Genomic DNA, 23006 nt, shown 5'->3' with positions numbered 1-23006 from the left:
GACCCAGGGCAGGGAGGGCAGTGACTGCACGTGGGTCCCGGGTACCTTGGCAGGGGCACGGAGCCGAGGCCCAGAGGGCAGGCAGGCCCAGGGCAGGGCTGTGCTGTGGGGTCACCTGCCCTGGGCAGTGCAGCTCCAAGCGGTGGGGAGTCCGGGGAGATGGGGGGATGCCCTTTAGAGGTCTCTCCGCCTGGGGGAGGGGAGTGGGGGCGTGGGGCCTCTGGCCATCAGGGACAGCCTTGGGCAAAGAGCTGAAGGGGATTGGGGGGGGCAGTCGGGAAGGGAGGGGGCACGTGTCCAGCTTGACCACTTCAAAGGGAGGGATCTTGCATCTGGAGGCCTCAGGGCCAGACCCAGAGCTGTGGTTTCCTGTCCTGGGATGTCAGGAAGGGGCAGAAGCTCAAGGCCAGGGCCGGTCTCCCCACTTCTCTCTGCTCCCTCGTGTAGGCTGCCCTGCTGAGAGCCACAGGGCTGGAGGGGTGGGCCCGGTGCAAGGACCCAGGCTGTGGCGCGGGAGGCACTGTGATGTCTGTGTTCACGTGAGCGGGGGCCTGGGTATCTGCATCCAGCAGCAACGCTGTGAGCTTCCTGGGGGGCCGCACTGAACCCTGAAGGCAGGCTGGGTGGGTCCTGAGGGCCCAGCTTCCCAGAGGGGCCCAGCTGTCTATTCCGACCCACGATCCACTTTCCCGTTTGATAACAAGGGAAGGGTGCTTGGCTCAGTGATAACAAGGGTGCTTGTTATCACTGAGCCAACTCTCTAGGTATCAGCTCAGAGACCACTGCCTGAGAGAGTGGATGAAGACCCGGGCCTGTACTTTCCTCTCCAGTCTGGTCTCACCGCTGGGCCCAGGAGGGCTGTCTGCACACCCACCCCTTCTCTGCCCTGCTTCCTGTCCCCTATCTTCCCACCTTCTCTTTTTAAGTGTCTGATTTGGGAGCTCCAGGGACTAGCTGGTGGTATTGAGGCCACAGAGGACAAAGAGGTGCTGTGCTGAGGGCCAGGGCCTGGGGAAGGGAAGGGGACCGGCTCGTGGGACCGGCTGGCCGTGCTGCCAGCAGGGGGAGCTAGAGGCTAAGGGCTGGGTGGCCGCCCTGCGGGTGGGCCCTTACCTGACGGAGACCCCGAGGGACAGCACCTCCAGCAGCAGCGCTGCCGCAAAGACGGCCAGGGCTGCCGGCGGGGGCGGCGTGGCGTTGGCCCCGTACTTCAGGAAGCAGGTGATGGAGAGAATCAGAAACACTGTCGTGGATAGAAACACATCCAGGAGGGAGCTGAAGGTGGCACTGGCGAAGGTCTTCACAGGGGAGCTCTTTACGACCTGCGCAGAGGGGTGGGCGGGCGGCGTGAGCAGAGCAGGTCCCGGCCCAGGGGAGCGAGAGCAGAAGCTTCAGAGCGCTTGCCTCCCCGAGACCAGGTACCGGGTGAGAGCTGCTTCAGGGGGTGCCTCCCTCCTGTTACCCCACCCAACACTGAAGAAACTAAGGCCCAGAGAAGCGAAGACACTTGTCCAAGGTCACACAGCGACTGATTGCAAATGAGCTCTCACAGGCAGAGGACACACGGCGCCTGAGGTATGCACAGGCAGGGACGCTGCATCAGCAGAGGTGGTCACACGAAAGCACGTGCTAGAAGCTTCCACTGCACGCTGGGTCCAGGCTCAGGGTGTGTGAAAGCTGGCTTCAGGACAGAAGGAGAGGGCGGGGCTGCGGGGGGGTTGGAGCAGCAGCGGGTCATTGGTACCAGCGGCAGCAGCAGGCGCCTGCTCTGGGCCTGGCTCAGCGCGGGCCGCGGGGGGCAGGCAACGCCCCTGGGGGGCCCGCGGCCTAACGGCGGGGACAGACAGCAGTCGTGTGGAGAGTATAACAAGGTGACCAGGGGTCGGGTTAGGGCATCAGGGGATGGAGGGAGAAAAGGGTCCCAGACAGGCTGGTTCCAGGCACCACACGGATGCTTTAGGGCACGACCTCGGTCAAGGCCCCCTCAGCCCTGGGGGAGCAAATGCTCCAAATCTCGGGGCACAGAGTGGGAGGCTGAAGCGAGGTGGCCACCAAGGGTCACACAGCCAATGAGGAGCTGGCCAGGGCTGTGGCATCCTGATCTTGTCACCTAACGTCCCTGTGCCTCCGTCTCCCTACCTGGAACGGGGACAATATGGGTACCTGCACCTTGCAGGTGGTGGTGATGCTCAGACAGGAACCCACTGCGCCTGGCAGGCCAAAGGTGGGGCTGGCTTAGAGCCCCCTGCCCTCCCTGCGTCTCCCTGGTCCTCTCCCCGCCTCTGAGCTGGGCCAGGCCTCACACTGGCCTGCGTTTCAGGGACAGCATCACGCCTGCTTCCCTGCTCTACACCTCAGCCAGGGGATCTTCACGCGGCAGTCTGACGTGCCACGTCCTGTTCCAGATCCTTCATGGCTACACCGGCCTCAGGAAGCTGTAACCTGGCTCTTGCCCACTGGCACCGCCACCCACCTGCCAGATGAAGTGCCTGCAGCTCCCTGGATGCTCCAGGCTGTCTTGGCTCTGGGATGTTCCTTCCCTGGGTAACGGCTAGACCTCCCACGAATATGAGCTCAGGAGCTACCTCCCCCAGCCTCGACCCAGGGTCACTCAGCCTTCCCTGGCCTTGGCTTTCTTTTGATAAAATGGGGACAATTGTAAGTTTCTTTTAAGGGTCGCTGCCAGGACTAAATGAGAGGATGTTTTGCTTCACAGGCACCCACCCACCACCTCCTGAGTGCCCTGCAGGAGCCGTGCCAGGGATGCTGGCAGGTATGGTGCCCTAGGAGGCCGAGGGAACGCGGCCCCACAGGCATGGACTGCTCTGTCTGGTTCACCAGGTCTCCTGGGCCAAGGTCGGAGCCCTGCACCCAAGAGACCGAGGGAGGATCTGCTGCATGAATGAATGCAGTTGAAGGAGAGATGCCCTTGGCTCCGGGGTTGGAAGCATGTAAGATTCTGACACCGGAACACTAAACGGGTCAGATGTGGGCCCCGTGGGAAGAATACAGGAACTGGGGCTGCTTAGAACTCAAACCAGGCTCTAGATTCTCATATTTATTCCTCATGTCCACCATGTCCTGCTGAGCATGTCCACGTGTGGGCCCCGAAGCCGGGCAGAGCAGGGAGAAAGAGACTGGCGCCTGCCTTCCAGAGCCAGGTACCCAGGGAGGGGGGCTTAGGGCTCAATAATCCCACAAGGAGAGATTACAATACAGCGTGCGCGCTGCAAAGGCAAAGCATAACGTGGAGCTAAGGTCCGGTCTGGGGCCAGGGAAAGCTTCCTGCAGGAAGCGAGGTTTGGGCTGAGTCTAGGAAGAGGAGGAGTTGTCACGGAGGGGAGGGCAGTGCAAGAGGGCGGGGAGGCGGAGAAGGGGGAAGGCCCCCGAGTACATGTCCCAAGGGAAGAAAGCCCACTCGGAAAGGGGAGCAGTCCTGCTGGAGAAGAGGGGACAGCTAGGGGCCCGGGTCGCGCCTGCTGCAGCAGACAGGGACAGGAAGAGACAAGCTCGGGTGGTTGCAGAAAGCCCTGGGGTTTTCTCCCCTTGTGGAGATAAATTCACAGACAGATGCAATTCAGGGCTTAGAGACTGTGGGGAATCAGTACAGCCTTCAATTTCCTGTCACTTAGGGAAACAAAAAGAGCTGCCAAAGCACAAGACCGATCGTGAGCCACTCGGCAAAAACAACACACAAATGAGCAACATGACAAGGAGACACGCACCTCCTCTTGATAGCTGGTCCTGTAGGCTCGCTCGAGCTCCTGATCCAGGAAGTTCAGGCTGAACTGATTAATGGGTGGCTTAAAAAAATAATCTTTCATCAGGCTAGAAGAGACAATCAATGCAACCCATCAGTGTGCAGCAAATCACTGTATGTATCAGAGGATCGCAATTAGCTACTGAAACGTCACTAGCGACGCGTATGACAAAAGCTGGAAGTAAAAGTCACTCTAGAAGAGATACTGCTCAACCGTCCCCTTTAGAACACGTCTCTGGGAGTTCCCGTCGTGGCGCAGTGGTTAACGAATCCGACGAGGAACCATGAGGTTGCGGGTTCGATCCCCGGCCTTGCTCAGTGTGTTAAGGATCCGGCGTTGCCGTGAGCTGTGGTGTAGGATGCAGACCCGGCTCGGATCCTGCGTTGCTGTGGCTCTGGCGTAGGCCAGCAGCTATAGCTCTGATTCCACCCCTGGCCTGGGAACCTCCACATGCCGCAGGAGTGGCCCAAGAAATGGCAAAAAGACAAAAGACAAAAAAAAAAAAAAAAGAACATGTCTCTGAAAAGTCCTTTATGCTTCTAAACATAATCCCACTTTAGGTTTCACCTCCACTAAAGAATGCCCATTCACCAAAAATATAACACCCGTTGTTAGAATCATGCTTTTGAAAACACCTTCCTAGCATCCAGAGTGAGAAGAAGGTGGCGGATTTTTTGTTCTGTGAAACACTCCCTTCTGAAGGGCCAGCACTAAGAGTCCTTGTGCTGATCTGGAAGCTGCCTCGCAAACATAATTCAGAACCGGCTATCCTGTCACTCAGAGTACTGACAGTAATTACCACTGTCAACGCTAACAGGTTGTTATCACAAAATTGTGTTTATAGTTAGTCTAATTTTGGTGCTATTGTCACACAGGCAGATTGTGTGTGAAACCTGAAAAATGATAATGCTCAATGATTTTAATAGCAGGGAAATCAAACCTGCTTTGCGTGACTCTTTCATTCTTGCACGGACTGTTAGCAAATAGTTGTATCCCTCTTATCCTGCAGAAAATTACTGATAAATTTAAGGGAATGTTAACAATTTTGGAAATCAAATACAGCTGTGGGACGTTCTCTCTCCCCCTCCCACAGTAAGTACTGGAATTAAACCAGATGAGCTATGTAAAGTGCCTACCATGTGCCAGGCACACAGTAGGGTTCACTATGTGTGCTTCCCGCTTCCCCAGCAGCAGATGGACTCTCTTTTCCTAGTGATCGTGCAACACCTCACTGTGCTCTCACACTCAGAAAAGAGAAAATTCTATCCCCTAAAGGTGACCCCTAGCCTCCCTTCTACTTGGGAAATGTGGACAGAGGGGAAAGCAACAAAACAGCTGTAAGGAGGAAACGTGAGGGCTTCATTTCTGCAATCAAGTGGCAGGATCTACACGATAAACCGTACTGCTCAAGTGACATTAATTGGGGGAGGTTCCACTTGTGGGAAGGGAGATGAGCTCCTGCTGGAGCAACCCTCAGCTAACAGGTATCAACTCTGGACAACACATAAAAACAGCTCTTGGAGTTCCCAGTGTAGCTTGGTGGTAAGGAACCTGAATAGCATCCATGAGGATGTGGGTTCCATCCCTGGCCTCACTCAGTGGGTTAAAGAATCTGGCGTTGCGGTGAGCTGTGGTATAGGTTGCAGACACGGCTCAGATCTGGCACTGCTGTGGCTGTGGTGTAGGCTGGCAGCTGCAGCTCTGGTTCAATCCTTAGCCTGGGAGACTCCATATGCCATGGGTGTGCCCCCCAAAAAAACCAACCAAAAAACCCAACAAAAATAAACCACTCCTGAAAGGCACCAGCCATTGGCCAAGGCAGTAAGAAAATGGAGAAGTGCTATACTTGCAAAAAGTTGAATTTCTCATGTTTCTTTCTTTCTCTTTTGCTTGAAGAGAGCCATTAGTCAGTACCAGGTGTAGGATGGCTAAAGCTCAGATTGAAAAGCTATCGTCCTAATGGCTTGGAAAACCGGAAAATAGAGTTTAGCAGGCCCACAGATGGCAAACGACACTGGATGTCCCAGAGGGAGTGGACCAGGGAAGGCGGAGCCCCAAATTCTGCAGAGAGGCTCTGCCAGAATCTCTGGCTGGCCCCAGAAATTGCATGTGTGTGGCAGACTCCAAGCAGCCTAATTAAGGCTGAAAGAATGGCTCCCCTCGGGGGAGACAGAGTTTGGTGTTTAGGTTCAGATCAGCTAACTATCTTCTCAAACAAACAAAACATTGACACTCTCCAAAGGAATATAACAGCATCGAGAATTTCTAAGCCTTGTACACAGTGTGCACAAGACAATCCAAAATTACCACACATACTAGGAAACAGGAAAACACCATCCACCCTCAACAAAAAAGCAATCAACAGACACCAAGCTGAGATTCCTGAGCTTCTGGAATAGGGGTTTATAATGTACACAGATGTCACGCATGTGACAGCAGAAGAACTGAGAAGAGAGTCATGGACTACACAGCTCCAGGGTTTCTCCACTTAAAGTAAGATGATGCAACATTAACCCTAAGGACGCTGCAAAATCACAGGGATGCCGAGGGCAACCACTAAAAGAAAAAGAATGCAAAGAGGTATGGCTGAAAAGCCAATAAACAGATTAAAATATAACAAAAGCCCGAGATTACTGGAGTAATTTTAAACGTTAAGATTCACAAGAGATGTACTGCGCTATGCAGACTCGGGCTGGAATTTCTGAAATGGAAGATGACCGAGCACGCCAACAGTCAGACTGCAAGCATCAGAGTGACTATGTTACTATCAGACAAAGCAGTTTTCAAGGCTGAGTCTGACTAGGCACAAAGAGGGACCCTTCAAAACAATAAAAGGATGAATTCCCAGGAATACATAGCATTCATCAATGTGTGTGTTCCTAAAACAGAGCTTCGAAAGGCCGGACACCAAAACTGTCAGGACTGGAGTTCCCCTTGTGGTTCAGCAGTAATGAACCCAATCAGTATCCACGAGGTTGTGGGTTCAATCCCTGGCCTCACTCAGTGGGTTAAGGATCCGGCGTTGCCGTGAGCCGCGGTGTAGTTCACTGACATGGCTTGGATCTGGCGTTGCTGTGGTTGTGGTGTAGGCCGGCAGCTGTAGCTCCAATTTGACCCCTAGCCTGGGAACCTCCACGTGCTGCATGTGTGGCTCTAAAGGGTTAAAAAAAAAAAAAAAAAAAAAGGTCAGGCCTGTAGAGAGAGAGATGAAGATAATCCCACAATCCCAGCTGGAGATTTTAACAGGCCCATCTCAGTAATCAACAGAATGATAAGCAAAAATGTGAAGAGACACAGTCTACACACTACTGGCGGCCACCTGGACCTAGCAAAGGTCTGGGGACCACAGCATCCTGAGAAGGCAGCACCTTCTTCTCAAGTGCACGTGGCATGTCCACCAAAACAGACCACTCGTGAGGCCACAAAGTAAGTTTCAACAGGGATGAAACCACTCATGAGGCCACAAAGTAAGTTTCAACAGGGATGAAAAGACTGAAATGACGCAGTGACGTTTGTGATGAAAATGACGTGAACTCAGACGTTAATAGTGAACATATCTAAATACCGTTCTTCCCTAAAGGAGCGAGAGCTCTTTGAGGAAACGGCTGATTGCTGAGCTGGGGCAGGGAAGATGCAAGCGGAGCCTGCAACATCCCACTGTGCCGGAAAGTGAGAAATCACTCAAAACAGGGGAAGGAGCCGCATCAAGAGGACACAGGAGCCAGCCTGAGCCAGCGGGGCTCAGGTGTCGCGGTGGCCAGATTCGGGACAACCAGAGCATCTGACTCATGAGGACGTGACAGGTTAGACCCTGTGCGGTGAGACAGGAGTCCCTGCGGGCGGGAGCGGATGTGTTGGTGCCCGCCAATGGGCAGACCGAGTAAGAATGGGAGGCTCGTGCTCAGGGCAGAGTGCCAGGCACCCAAGGACAGATGCACCGTCAGGGCCCAAGCGGGAAGCCGCCACGCTGACCAACACAGGAGAGACCATTTCAGGCAGGACGCGTCCTGGGAGGGTGAGTCTGGGAAGGGCGGTGGGAATGGGGTATCTACACCACCTCAGAGGAACCCCCCGCAGACCGCTTCTCAGTCACAGCGAGAGCGCAGTGAGCGCTGGGGGATGAGCCAGCGACACCCCAGCGTGACCGAAGTCATGGCCCACGATGAAGGTCACACGGGCACCGTGCGTCTCTGGACCTGGTGCCTGGGAAGACAAGTCACTTCCGCGGGGTCTGGACACACGTGGCCTGTACGGACTCGGGAGGAAACATCCCGCACATCCAGCTCCAGGGAGGAAGTGCTGCCAGGCTCAGGGGGACCAACAGACAAAACAGGAATGGACTGCAGACGGGCTCAAACAGCCCATCCCCGTCCGAGTTCCGGAACCTGGGAACCATGACTGTACGAGCACACCCTGGTTTCCAGGAAATAGTTTGGGGGGGGGGGGAGCATGACATACCCAACTTACCATCAAATGCTTTAGAAAAAACACATTTCACAGGGAGAGAGGGGAAAATAAACCGCCAGAGGTGAGTACACCAGGCAAAGGGGATACAGGGACTCCTTTGTGTTATTCATGCACCTTTGCCCTAAGCTCAAATTACCTCAAAATAAAGTGAGGCACTGATGGGGGGGGGAACACGTGGGAGAGGTGGGGTGACTCAGAAGAGGGGAGGTCTCTACCCGCGAATCTCTGCTTCAATGCAAGCAGCTGGAGCTCACCTGTCTTCCTTGATGACATCCACAAAGTGGGCGTCTGTTTTCTCGCGGATGTTCTTGAACCGCAGTGGAAGGAGAGCCGACTGGTCCAAGCTCACGCCTGCCCAGCGCCCTTTCTCCTGTAAGATCTCGCACAGGGAGGTGTGACTGTTGCTGAGCTTCTCCTCAGGTGGGGGGCTCAGCAGTCCGTTTTGGGCTTTGGAACTGGCTCCTCCAGATGCCTGCGTCAAGACGGGGGAGCAGATGGAGGCTGACGCGGGGGCTGCAGCAGCAGCACCCGGCCACCTGCCCCATCACACGGCTGGCCCCCCGGGCTTCGCGGTGCACACCTGCGCCTTCGAGACTGTTCGAATCCGGGGCTCAGCCTCTCTGCCCGCTTGCTTCTCCCCACTCCCCAGCTCCTCAAAACACACCTCCGGGCACCCAGGTGACCAGGCCACTGGCGTCGTGGGAAGAGCCAGTAAGGAGGTGGGGAGAAAGTGCGGGGGCGGGGCTCAAGGGACGGGCAAGGGTGGGTCCAGGGAGAGGGGCCCAGAGCCCAAGGGCCACGGCTTTAAGCAGGGCACTGGCCTTGAGCAGGCAGAGGACCTGATCCGGGCGGGGAGGGGGTGTTGACAGATCTGCCCCCCCCCCACCCGAGACTCAGCCTTCAGAAGCTTGCCTGGAGTTCCCGTCGTGGCGCAGTGGTTAACGAATCTGACTAGGAACCATGAGGTTGCGGGTTTGATCCCTGCCCTTGCTCAGTGGGTTAACGATCCGGCGTTGCCGTGAGCTGTGGTGTAGGTTGCAGACGCGGCTCGGATCCCACGTTGCTGTGGCTCCGGCATAGGCCGGCAGCTACAGCTCCGATTCAACCCCTAGCCTGGGAACCTCCATATGCCACAGGAGCGGTCCAAAGAAATACCAAAAAAAAAAAAAAAAAAAAAGAAGCTTGCCTGAAGGCTCCTGGGGCTGGTCTTTATCCGGGTGTCCATGTACCGCCCTTGCTGTCGGCCCCAACCCTGGCCCCCCTCTCCTCGTGGCTCCCCTCCACGTCCACATTCCACCCCCGCCCCCGCAGAGTCCAGCCTCCAGCCCCACAGCCCCTCCGTCCCTGCTCGGCCCCACGGCTCTGAGCCTCCCCGCCCCTTAGGGCGTCAGCATCCATCCTGCTCTTTGTTGGTCTGCTGGAAGCTCGGAGGACTGCAGCAGGGAGGGGTGTTACCCTCAGAACTGCGATGCCAACCACACAGGAGGCTGGCTCCGGTGGGTGCGCGAGGAGAGGCGCCGACGGGGACCCAGCAGGGGCTGGTACCTTGGTGCCGTTCTTGGGCTCCTCCTGACAGCCGTTCTGCACCGCTCCGCCTTCTGCGCCCGCTTCCGACTTGGGAGCAAAGGTGATTCCGCAGGACGGGCAGGTCTGCAAGAAACATCCAGACCATCGCATCTGGCTCGGGAAACACCACCTCACTGTGTGAGTCACACGGCTCCACCCTTGTGGCCGTTCGTTGCCCCGGGGAGCAGCGCAGCCAATGGAAGGCTTCCTGAGCCTCCGGGGACGAGCTAGAAATGAGGGAGCAGCGTGAAAGTGGAAACCCTTCCCGACACGGGGAACGTGAATGCGCCCTGACAGCCCATCAGCAGAAGCGGCTCGGCGTCCATCCGCGGACGGACGGGTCAACACACGGCGGTCCATCCAGAGAAAGAAATGTTACTCGGTCCCCCAAGGAACCAAGCGCTGACGCAACCTCAACACGGGTGAACCCCACGCGCTCGCTCAGTGACAGAGGCCAGACACGAAAGGCTGTGCGCTGCAGGGTGCCGTCTGTAAAAAATGCCAGAACAGGCAAATCCCCAGAGATGGGAAGAAGACCGGTGGTTGCCAGGCGTGAGGGAGAAGCGGGTGGGAGTGCCTCAGGGATGTGGGGGCTTCCGGTGGGGCAATGACCATGTCCTGAGATGGACCATGGTGACGGCCACACCACCTTCTGAACACACAAAAGACCCACGGAATCACCCACTCTAAAAGGGGAGCATTTTAAGATATGTGACCTAATCTCAGAGTTCCCGTCGTGGCGCAGTGGTTAACAAATCCAACTAGGAACCATGAGGTTGCGGGTTTGGTCCCTGGCCTTGCTCAGTGGGTTAACGATCCGGTGTTGCCGTGAGCTGTGGTGTAGGTTGCAGACACGGCTCAGATCCCGCGTGGCTGTGGCTCTGGTGTAGGCCAGTGGCTACAGCTCCAATTCAACCCCTAGCCTGGGAACCTCCATATGCTGCGGGAGCGGCCCAAGAAATAGCAAAAAGACAAAAAAAAAAGATATGTGACCTAATCTCAATAAAGCTGTTGTTGAACAAACTAGCCGCTAACCCGCCGGCAAACACTGAGCCAAGGTCCTTGGGGAAGAGGATGGGGAAGGCGGCCTTATAAGCTGTCCCCCAAAAGCAGGCGGGACAAGCGGATGGACGTGCTTACAGCCCCAGCCATGCTTAGGCGTTTGCAGGGACAAGCTGACCTGGAAAAGACAAGGCAACTCTACGGACAGGACAGTCCATGTGGGGACAGAGCCAGGAGTTCATGGTAACTACTAACGGACTAGCCTCTCAGGTCACCCACCTCGGTCGTGTGCCTGTAACTTGCAGTGCAGCCACTGCACATCCACAGAAAAAGGACTGGCAGGTAGAGGAGAGAGGGCGAGGCTTTCGTGTCTCTAAAACCAGGGTTCAAAGCCCTTCTGGATCCGACTCGTTTGGAGACCCCTATTCAAGACCCTCCCCTCAGCTCTCTCCTGTGTGCAACGAGAGTGGGGACACCTTTCCTGAGGACGTGTCGTAAGGAGGTCAGGAACACGCATGTAGGTGGCGTGGCGTCGTTCCTGGCACTCAGTGCCTCCTTCATAAATGTACTCTGATGACTCACGTGACCCAGCCAACTGGGAACTGTCACTGAGACAGCGACTGACAGCATCGGGGGAGAAGATGGTGCAGCAGGGGGCACTCACGAGGCCTCACCGCCAATCACCGAGCAGAAACAACTGCAAAGCACTGCAGTAGCTGTGGGAGGCTGGGTGTTGGCGCAGAAATTTTAAATAAACGTCACTTAGCACCTTAGGGCAAGGATATAACTCAGGTCGCATCCCAGGTTCGATTTCAGGCCTACACTGTATTAAATAAAAGAAACAAAGATTCTAAAGAGCTGTGTAATTTGGGAATCTGATGCAACACACACGTTAAATCTGAAGGTTCATACGCGTTCAAAAGGTGAAAATATACATACCAAAGAGCTGGCCAAATCAGGCAATAGCCTCTAAAGTTGCCCACCGCTTTAGAGGCTTCCGATCAGATTTTACCTACGTAAAATCTTATCGTCTTTTACCTACGTAAAAGAAAAAGCTTATGGTTCTTAAAAAATGGGCATTATTAACAAGGGCAAGATGGTCTAATTGTAGATAAAAATTATTACAAAGCACCCCTTGGCACTGACTCAGTTGAACTTCAAAACATGTTGCCAGTGGGGCTAATGATCTTCTCAAATGGGAAACAAACAAACCAATGCCATGTACACGGAGTGACCCCCGCCCCCGCCTCCAGAGAAGAGTGTGTGTGGCCACGTGTCAGGCCAGTAAGATTTCCAGGGTCCTCCCTAGCTGTAGGGGGCTTGGGGTGGGGGGGCGTAAATGGCTTTGGTGGTGGCAGTGGTGGAAACTTGCTCCTCTAGGGAAACACAGCCTGTAGCCTTTTTAGGGGCCAACTGGTGGCCCAGGAATGGAATGGATACAGTGTGGGATGTTGGGCTGGTTTGAGAGGCTCTGAGTCAAACCCTTAGGGTTCAGGGCCTGTCTGATACCAGTCTTGTAAAGACCAGATGGAATCCTGAACAGAATCGCTCACTACTTTTTAAACATTAAGTCTAGAGAAGTGTAACAGTGACTAAAGGTGATTGCTTTGAGAAGATACATAGACGGCCAATAGGCACATGAAAAGATGCTCAACATAACCAATTATTAGGGAAATGCAATATGACACATATATTACATTATATGTTACATATTACATTACATATATATGTAATGAAATACTATTTGGCCATAAAAAAGAATGAAATAACACCATATGCAGCAACATGGCTGGACCTAAAGATTATCATACTAAGTAAGCCAGAAGGAGAAAGACAAATACCATATAATATCACTTCTCTATAGAATCTAACCTATGACACAAATGAGCTTCTCCATGAAACAGAAACAGGCTCACAGACCTAGAGAACAGACCTGTGGGTCTCCCCAAGGGGGAGACAGGGTGGGAGAGGGATGGACTGGGAGTCCGGGGTGAGCAGGATGGGTAAACAAGGTCCGACTGCAGAGCTCAGGGAACTGTATTCGATGTCCCGTGTTAAACCATAAGGGAAAGGAGTCTGAGAAAGAATATACGTATGAGTATATGTATAACTCACTCATTTTGCTGCACGGTGGAAATTAACACAACATTGTAAATCGACTACCATGAATACATATATATTTTTAAATAAAGGCACTGGCTTTGAAATCAGACTGTCCTGGACTAAATCCTGGTTCTGCCACTTAGTATGGGAATCACTCTGAGCCTCAGTTTCCTCCTTTGTAAAATAGGATTACAGCTCCCTGGAAAAATCATCCTAAGAGCAGAACGAGGACACGCACGCAAAGCCTGCCAGAGGCATTTCAGGTCAGCTCTAACCCCCTGGCACTGGCCTCCTCGAAGGTGGAATTGAGAAGGGTGATGAGGCCACGTTCTGGCCCGGGAGAGGGGAGCGTGGGGGCTGGTGACGTCCACCGCGGGAGAGGGCTGGCACGAGTGAGTGTGCACAGACCACGCTTGGCTCCGCACACGCCTGATGTGTTGGCAACTGCTCCGTAAACGCTGGTCCTGAAACTTTCGGTCACTGTTCTCTCTGGTTCTGAAACTGCTGCCTCTGGTCATTCGACGTCCTTGGTCACAACCACTGCAAGTCCACTCTTGCCCAGCCGCTTGTTTTTAGGTATCTCTCTCTTTTTTCTTTTTAAGCGCTGCACCCGTGGCATGTGGAAGTTCCCAGGCTAGGGGTCAAATCCCAGGCTAGGGGTCAAATCCCAGGCTAGGGACCAGCCTACGCCACAGCCACAGCAACCGTGGATCCTTTCACTACTGAGCGAGGCCAGGGATCGAACCCACATTCTCATGGATACTAGTCAGGTTCTTAACCCGCTGAGACATGACTCCCAAAGTCACTGCTCTAATGACAGCAGCTGCTGTGGCTTGGAGGCGCCTTGGAGCTGAGGACATGCCAACAAAGAACATCAGGTCCTTACTCACGTGATGTCCGCAGCCTCGCGGGCCTGCTCTCCATAAATCCCCGAATGGAAACTGCGAGGCAGGAGGGACCGTCGACGGCAGGGGTTGACTCCTGGCCCGGCCACCAGGCAGCCTCTCTGGCCTCGTTTCTGGGCACGGGAGGGCCTGGGAATAAGCCTGGCGCTTTGGTCTCCTCTGCCTTGTTCCCGTGAAGGGACCCTGGCAGTGATGACCCCTCCAGCTTCCTTTAAGTGGCACCAGTGGATCCTGGAACCAAGGGAAGCTTCACCAACACCAGCTCTGGCCCCTAAGACAGAGGACTCTTGGAGCCAAGGCGTGTGCTGGCCGCTGCCTGGGAGCCCAGCATCCCCCGGAGCAGCCCCAGAGCCAGTGCCGTGTCCTCCAGGTACGGCGCGGGCTGTACCAAAGATCACGGCTGTTTCTCTGACACACTTGGGAGTGCCTGCATTTGCTTTTAACACCTTCCAACACACGTACCCTACATTCTGTTCGGCATACATGGCACAGAGCTCTCAAACAGTTCTTTCTTCCAGCCTATTTCTCTTGACAAGATAAATCATTTCTAAGCCAACAGCTGTCCTTTCTCATAACCGTTAAGGGAGGGAGCAGGGAAATCTCTTTTCCGAGAAACGAGGCGGAAACGACATCAGAAAAGTTCTGCTTTGCCTGTTCGATCTGCAGAACAAGACTGCTTAGCGAGCTGTCCTAGGACCAGGGGAGGCAGCCCTTGCTTCCCAAACTCAGAACCCAGGTTGAAACCGGCGGATGGGGCAACAGTGGCAAATACGACTTCCTGAGGCCCCTTCTGGCTTCCAAGCTCTTTCCTGCTTTAATCTGTGTGCTCCTCAAAAGCACCTGGGAAGCAGCGTGATCAGCCCACTTTACGCAAGAGGGAACGGAGGCCGAGAGAGAAGGCGCTAGCGAATGACAGAGGGATGCTGGAGCCCGAGCAGCACCCCTGCCCTGGACCCCACCTTCACACGTGACTCTCCAAGGAACAGGAGCCACCCAGGCCGCGACCTGCCCCGGGTGAGCCAGGCACGCCCCCTGGGCTAGTGGATCAGGCACAGGCATGCATACTCCTAAATAGATGATTTCTGCTAACAAGAGCCTACAAAAAGTAGAAGCCAAATATTAGAGGAAAAGAGAGGCAGTAATTATTACAGAGCAAGAAAGGCATCCAGAAGCTGTAAGAACAGAAGGCAGACAGCCTGAGAATGCTGGAGACAGAACAACAAACAAAGCACACGTCTGCAAGACGCCAGCACAAAGTCACCAGGTCACGGAGTGCAGAGCAGGGGACCACGGCTCCGGCTCCTGAGCACTCAAGGACAGCCGAGGTTAACGACCGAGGCTGATGGGCAAGGACAGTGTCCCCACGCTGCCGTGCTGTCTCATCAGAAAGTCAAAGTCAGGAAACATTTGGTACTGGGGGAAATTTCTTTTTTCTTTTTTCCTTTTTGTCTTTTTAAGGTCGCACCTGTGGCCCATGGCGGTTCCCAGGCTGGGGGTTGAATTGGAGCTGCAGCTGCTAGCCTCCACCACAGCCACAGCAATTCAGGATCCCAGCCGAGTCTGTGATCCACACCACAGCTTGAGACAACGCTGGATCCTTAACCAAGTGAGCAAGGCCAGGGATCCAACCATCATCCTCATGGATCCTCATCGCGTTCTTAACCTGCTGAGCCACAGTAGAAACTTCTGGGGAAATGTTTTTTATGTGCAACACTGCACTACCTCATGCCAATCACCTGAGCTGTCCCTCCCTTTCCAAGTCACGTGTCACAGAGAATGTAACCATAACAAGTATATTTATATCACATCACAAATGTATAGAAACAAACCAAAATTTTTATACACACATATTAAAAGGTTTTATTTTGAAACAATTTTGGACTTAGAGTAGGACAGTTCAGAGAGTACCCCGCACAGCCACCTCCAGCCTCCCCACCCCTGACACGGCCACCCCCGGCCTCCCTCTCCAACACGCCCCCCCCACAGCCCCCACCAGTCTCGCCTCATGTTAGCCTCTTATACTAACTGTGGTCAGTTATGAAAACGAAGGAGCGAACCTGGACTCCATGCTATGAACCACACCGGGACCCTCCCAGACGTCCCCTTTCTGTCCTGGGAGCGCACGTGCTTGGAGCACTATGTCCCCTTCGTCTCCTCCTGTCTGGGACAAGGCCTGAGCCTTTCCTTGTCTTTGGCGGCCCTGTCACTTTTGAAGTGTCCTGGTCAGGCATTCTGTAAACTGTCCTTGAATTTGGATGTGTCTCTTTTCTCACGAGTGGTCTGTGCTTTAGGATGAGGGAAGGACCCCACAGAGGTGACAGGCCCTTCTCTGCATATCACATGGGGTGGGGGGGCAGGAGGCCAGTCTTATTACTCCTGCTGCTAACCGTGGTCATCGGTGACAGGAGGCCCTGCTGGATCTTCCACTGTCCAGCAACGGTTCTCCCTTTACAGTGAATGAATCTGGGGGGCGGGGGGGAGGGGCGGGTACTTGGAGGCTGTGCAAGTGCCCTGTTTGTCCTTAAACTTTCACCCACTAATTTTACTTTTTTTTGCTTTTTAGAGCCATACCTGAGGCATGTGGAGGTTCTCAGGCTCGGTGTTGAATTGGAGCTACAGCTGCCTGCCTACACCACAGCCAAAGCAATGCAGGATCCGACCACAGCTCACGGCAGCGCTGGATCCTTAACCCACTGAGCGAGGCCAGGGATGGAACCTGCCACCTCATGGTTACTAGTCGGATTTGTTTCTGCTGCACCACAACAGGAACTCCAATCCATTAATTTTAGAATTCACCCATGGATCCTGCCTGTAGCAGTTACCACGGCGACGCTCTAATGGTGATTTTCGCTCCCTACTGCTTCCTGCACCTCTAAGCTGGAACTCCTCTCTAAAGAAGAGTTGTCGGGAGTTCCCGTCATGGCTCAGTGGTTAACGAATCCGACTAGGGACCATGAGGTTGCAGGTTCGGTCGCTGTCCTTGCTCAGTGGGTTAACGATCCGGCGTTGCCGTGAGCTGTGGTGTAGGTTGCAGACGCGGCTCGGATCCCGCGTTGCTGTGGCTCTGGTTTAGGCCGGTGGCTACAGCTCTGATTGGACCCCTAGCCTGGGAACCTCCATATGCCGCGGGAGCGGCCCAAGAAATGGCAAAAAAAAAAAAAAAAAGAGTTGTCAACTTATAGGTTATGTGCTTTCTCCTAATTGAAGGAAACACACACATGACTAAAAATACAGACGGAACTTGAAAAGTCCTTTTTCTCTCTTTCTCCCTCCCTTGCTCTCTCTCTTTCTTTCGTCTTTTAGGGGCCACATGGTTGGCACATGGAGGTTCCCAGGCTAGGGGCTGAAATGGAGCTGTAGCCACCAGCCTACACCACAGCCACAGCAACGCCAGATCCCAACCGCATCTGCGACCTACACCACAGCCCATGGCAATGTCATCTTAACCCACTGAGCGAGGCCAGGGACCGAACCCGAGTCCTCATGGATGCCAGTCAGATGCGTTCCCGCTGACCCATGAATGGGAACTCCAAAGAGTCCTTTTTTAAAAAACTTACTTTACATTCACATTTCAGAGCCAGCATTCAGATTACCTTTTGCTTTTTTTTGTCTTTTGTCTTTCTGGGGCCGCACCTGCCTCAGCATATGGAGGTTCCCAGGGGTCGAATTGGAGCTGTAGCCAATAGCCTACACCACAGCCACAGCAACGCCAGATCCGAACCACATCTGCGACCCACACCACAGCTCACAGCAATGCTGGATCCTTAATCCACTGAGCTGAGAGAGGCCAGGGATCGAACCCGCGCCCTCATGGGTACTAGTTGGGTTTGTTAACCACTGAGCCACGACATGAACTCCATTACTCTTCACTTAACCGGAGAGCAACTCTATGGAGCTACACTTCACATACCATACAATTCACCATCTAAAGGGTACAATGTAATAATTTTTAATATAGTCACAGAATTGTACAACTATCAGCACTACCAATTCAGACCACTATGTAGCATAAACACTTAATGTCTAAACTACACACACACACACACACACACACAAATTACCCTTCCCACCTATAATGATCTAAAAGGGCCTCATTTCTCCATACTGAGCTGACTGAGCCTATGCATGATGATTTTACATACAAATAACAAGGAGCTAAAAGAAGTGCTCCTTTTCTCAGAGTCCCTTAACAAGCCACAGTGACGGTCAGAGAAAGGTGGTCCTGAAGCTAGTGACCTCAAAGGGAAAGGGTAATAACACCTGTGATGCAAGCCAGGTCCTCTGAATCTCCTGCCCGCGGGCAAATCCCATCATTAGCCTCATTACCAACTGCAGGCTGGGGGAGTACCACGCAAGCACACCGTCTGGGTTGTGGATAAGAGACGAGGGCAAACTCATGGGGCAGGTGCACCCGGGGAGGGCTTTCGGAGACCACAGGAGAGAGGAGAACTCACAGCCCACCCACCAGGACGCATGTGATAAAGCACCATCCACACCCCCGTTCTTGGCGAAGATGTCAGCCTGGCTATGCCTTTGTTTTTTCTCTTTTTTTATAAAAGTAATGATGCTTTTTATTTTTCCAGAAATAACACAGAAAGGTCAAGTTGGTTAAAAAAAAAAAAAAAAAAAAGAGCCAGGTGGGTCATGAGGACACTCCCCAAATTACTTTTGCTATCGTCGTCCGCTCTTGAGTGTTTCCACCTTGCAGGGTTCACATCGCCCCCCAAGCAGCAAGCCTGCGGACCGGCGGCTGAGTCTAGAGGAAGCAGCCTTCTGCTGTGCCCTGGGGCATCAGAGAACGGCTTGGCCACCACTAAGGGCAGGGCTGGCTTTGGGGTAACCCCTCACGGCACAAGAGGACTCTGCCAAGGGGGCCACAGCTTGGCTATTCTGATGGGCACGTGCGGTCTCCATCTCCATCCTTCAGTCACGATAACTGGGCAGCAGACACCAGGCAGGGCTGAGGCTGCACGTGTGCCGAGGTTACAGCCCCTGCAGCTGAGGATACCCCTCAGCTCAGAACAAGCAGAGACCTTCTCGAGAGGGTCAGAGACTCCCTGTGGGCAAATCGAAGCAGGGCCTCTGCCTCTCCAGCCCTCACTCCTCCTACCGCGGGCGGCATCCATCGCTCCACGCAGAGGGCACGACCGTGTGTTGCAGGGTCAGCTGAGCTTCCCCCAACCCAGGGCTCGCGGGCACAGCTTCAGTCAGTCCTCACGACTGCCCTGGAGAGTGCCCTGTTATCGCCTCTCCCGGAGGCTGAGACGGATCCAGCCCTTTCCAAAGCCACCCTCCTCGACTCCTGTCTCTCTTCCCTGGATCCCTTCTCGATGCCTCACCCCAAACCCTAGGGTCCCTTGGCCAGCTCACCCAGAGAGCTGTGAGCCACCGTCCTGCTGGGACCCCCTCCTCCCCGCATCATCCAGCCCCAGGGCCTTCCTGAGGAGCAACATGCAGTCACTCAAGAAGCCAGGGCTTGGGTGGGACAGGCTCCCTCGGACCCTTGGCCTCAGGCCAGAGCCCTTGCCCTTTCCAAAGCCACCCTCCTCGACTCCTGTCTCTCTTCCCTGGATCCCTTCTCAGAGTATCCTGTGAAATATCAGGTGGCACTTCTCCAGCTGGGAGCTGGGAGGGAACGGGCAGATACACGGGTAGGCCGGGAGTGAAACGAGTGCCTGGTGGCTGTCACCCTGGTTCTGTTTAAAAAATTAAAGACCTAAGCCAAAAGAAAGCTGTAATTCTCTACCACAAGCCAGGCACCTGCTGGACTCTTGGGGAAGACTGAAATTATGTAACACACGGGCCCTGCACTGAGGAAGGTGCCTGAGAATGAAAGCAAAATTTAAGTCTGCGTGTGTCACGACCAAGGGGTACAGACTGAATGAACTAAGACCTGAGGGATGGGGAGACGGCATTACCCGAGGAGTCTCAGAAACGGTAAGAAAGCTGTGCACTTTAAGGAGGAGGGGAGCCCACAGGGACGCTCAGGGCACCGCAGGTGAGAAGAGCAAAGGACCAAGAGGCTGTGGATTCATGGGATGAGAGTTTACAGAACACCTTGGCTCTAATTCTCTAGCCTCCACCTTGTGCGAACTGGACACTCATGATCCAGTCAGAAGACTGACAGCACTGCTGTGGACGCCGCCACTGATGTGGGAAAACCGCAGGTGTGGACGCCACGGTCATGACACAGACGCAGCTGTTTCTCTGAGGCAAGATGAGCGACAGACCCTGAGCCAGGGACCACCTGGCCAGAGAACTGTACACCAGAGTCATCCAGACTCCAGAAACTACAATTTTCATTCTTTTCTTTTTTTTTTTTTTTTTTGGTCTTTTTGTCTTTTCTAGAGCCACACCCATGGCATATGGAGGTTCCCAGGCTAGGGGTCCAGTCGGAGCTATAGCCTTCAGCCTACGCCACAGCCACAGCAACGCGGGATCCGAGCCATGTCTACAACCTACACCACAGCTCACAGCAATGCTGGATCCTTAACCCGCTGAGCAAGGCCAGGGATCGACCCCGCAACCTCAAGGTTCCTAGTCGGATTCCTTAACCACTGAGCCATAATGGGAACTCCCAGAAACTACAATTTTAGAAAAGTCACGGAAATGTCACAACACGATTAATCTCAGCTTCCCTGTTCCTCCCCTTTTACCTCCAAGACCAAGGCGGAGTGGGGCCGAGGCCTGGCACCTTGCTCTGCTGCTCACGGGCACCCCAGGTCAGAGTCTGGCTTTCTGCAACACGGGCAAAGAGCCCTCTTGCTCATTTACAAAAGCCCTTCCATGAGCCAAGCACATCCCCCAAAAGTGCAGCCTGAAAAAGGAAATCTGTGGTCCAAGAGGCCAGAGAGTGCTACATACCACTGCCCTCAGGAGACCTAGCCCTGCGTGTCAGCACGCTAAAAGCTCTGAGAAGGCCTGCAAGAAAGAAACCCTTTCAGTTGGGTTTACCCCATACTGACTTGACCACCGAACCCTTTTTCCGTACCTGACACCTATTTCTATCCTGAGGAACTGCTGCACGAGAGAACCTACTTGGAGAACCACTTCGGCTGGGCAGTTTCCAGTCTGGGCGGGGTAGGGTGGGGGAGACGTGGGGACAGAGGTCCCGTGGGAGCTGGCTCTCACCGGATGGGGCAGCAGCAGCAACAGAGGGAGAGATGTCTGTTGACATCAAGAGCCAGCAGATCCTGGGAAAGCATGATGGGGAACCAACCGGTCTGTGACTCCAGCGAGGGAGAAACGCGCATCGAGATGCAGACAATGCACAGCAACAAACCCACGGCACACGTGAGGCACCGACTCGGCCGTGGGATGGATCCACCCCAAGAGCCTGGACAGGGCCTGGCACTTCACTTTTGCACCGTCCAGAAGCGCGTCCTTGAGGGAAGGCCTGATCCCGGCAGGTCACGATCTGTATCACCTTTGAGGCAGGCAGACCTCGGTTTTCTGCCTTTCTGGTTGAGAGCAAGTTTGCAGCAGGGCACTCAGGCACCCATGCTTCTGCCTCAGATGCCTGCCCTGCCGATCCTCACCCAGGACCCAGGGCTGAGGGCAGGGCTGTGAGGAGGGTCCCCCCCAGGGGTAGAGCCTGGCGTGGGGGCCTGCCATCCCCTCACGCTGCTTCCACCCCAAACACAAACCACCGTGACTCTACCCTTCTGGGGCGGTGGGGGGGGGGCTCGTTTCAGATGTCTCAGTACCCCCCGAAACACCACCCAAACACCCCGGAAGTCATACTTCAAGGTCCAACTCACCTTTCCCTCTGAGAAGGTGCACAGGGAGCCTTTTTTTCTCAAATTCCTTTTGGTAAATAAACATGGTCAATTAAGATATCCAAAGATTATTTAGAAAATTTATTCATGGCAATAGAATATGCTACCTAGTTTTTGCCCAACTGGATCAAAAGTAAATAACCATGGAGACAGACTTCTAACGGGAACAAGAAATGTTCTTCTGGGGGAGGGAAACCCTTCTTAAGGGAGTTTAGCACAGAACCGCGGTCACTAACACTGCAGGTGCATGAGACGGGGGTCGGCAAGGGCACACGCCCTGAGGGACAGAAACCCCCACACATCCTCTCAAGCGGCAGACAAACGCCGCTTTTGGCGTTGAGCTCTATTTCTCTACTTAAATACGGCTCAGGTGGAAGCCCGAGGAAACCGTTTCTCCCCAAGCAATAATAAGGCCACATTTGGAAGCCACGTCTCTCTTCCCCTCCCCACCCAGCTCTTCCCGGCCACGCTTGGTGGCAGCCTGCGAGCTCGGGGCTCCTCTTTCGACTCTGTAGGTCCAGTGACGAGGCTCCCGCTAAGGTCAGACATCCAGGAAAGCTCAGAGGCATCCGCTGCTACATCCTCAACGGGGGTGACCTTGCCCTTCCCACCAGGGGGGCCCTGGGCTGTGTCTGGAGACCTTGGCTGTCACTGGGGGAGGAGGGGGCGCTGTGGCACACGGTGGGTGGAGGCCAAGGATGCTGCTCAACACCCACAGCGCACAGGACGCCCCGCCACAAAGCGTCACCGGCCCCTGCGAGAGCCTGCACGAAATGAACCGCTCGCGGCACCTGGACGAGAGGTCCCGCGGCGCCTGACACACTGCAAGCACCTGGACGCTCCAGCCCAGCGCCACATCGTGACACCTTAGGCTGAAACACCAGGAGCGCTAGCTTTCAGGTCTGCTAATGAACGTGGATCGGCAGGAACATGCTGGATCACAGCCACGCCAACAGGCCATCGTCCTGACCAAATAAATACCACCATATTATCTGAGAGCACAAAGGAGTGAAGGGCAACTGTTTTAATGTTCTCTCTTAAAATAAAAACAAAAAAAGAAATGGCAACTATTTCAACTGTAAAAACAAACAAGAAGTACCCAGTAGGGGAGCAAAGGAGCTAAATCAGATGTGAAAACTTAGGAAAAACTCATAAACTGGAGTGAGGTCCATCATGCTGGACCTTGGCAGTTTGTTAGGTCAGAAACGGGTACTGCTCGACAGCCACCAGGAGCTGTCTGGTCCCACAGTGAAATATTACAAGTGCTTGGCAAGCCCGCACTTTCCTAATGAGCTACACCACAAGATTCAGCCACACCAACATTTAAAACAATCATACAACACTGGATTTCAAGAGAAGCAGGAGTACTTGAGAATGCGGTCTCTGAAATAAGATACAAACTAACCCTCCAAACAAGACGTTGG

General features: G+C 54.2%; 1 protein-coding gene across 1 annotated transcript in view; it reads right to left on the bottom strand.

Annotated features, from left to right (window-relative positions):
• Nucleotides 1-23006, bottom strand: part of ADCY9 (adenylate cyclase 9) — a 122803-nt gene that overhangs the window by 14369 nt on the left and 85428 nt on the right. The window contains exons 4-7 of the mRNA XM_047780671.1: nucleotides 9774-9878; nucleotides 8483-8700; nucleotides 3726-3828; nucleotides 1114-1322 (exon numbers count right to left, since the gene is read on the bottom strand). Of these exons, the coding sequence (XP_047636627.1) occupies nucleotides 1114-1322; nucleotides 3726-3828; nucleotides 8483-8700; nucleotides 9774-9878 (635 nt within the window). The remainder of the gene's footprint in view (nucleotides 1-1113; nucleotides 1323-3725; nucleotides 3829-8482; nucleotides 8701-9773; nucleotides 9879-23006) is intronic.

The sequence above is a fragment of the Phacochoerus africanus genome, chromosome 5 (genome assembly GCF_016906955.1).
Source record: "Phacochoerus africanus isolate WHEZ1 chromosome 5, ROS_Pafr_v1, whole genome shotgun sequence".
Lineage (NCBI taxonomy): Eukaryota > Metazoa > Chordata > Mammalia > Artiodactyla > Suidae > Phacochoerus > Phacochoerus africanus.
The sequence above is the reverse complement of the archived record's forward strand: the minus strand, read 5'-3'. Positions and strand labels throughout refer to the sequence as shown.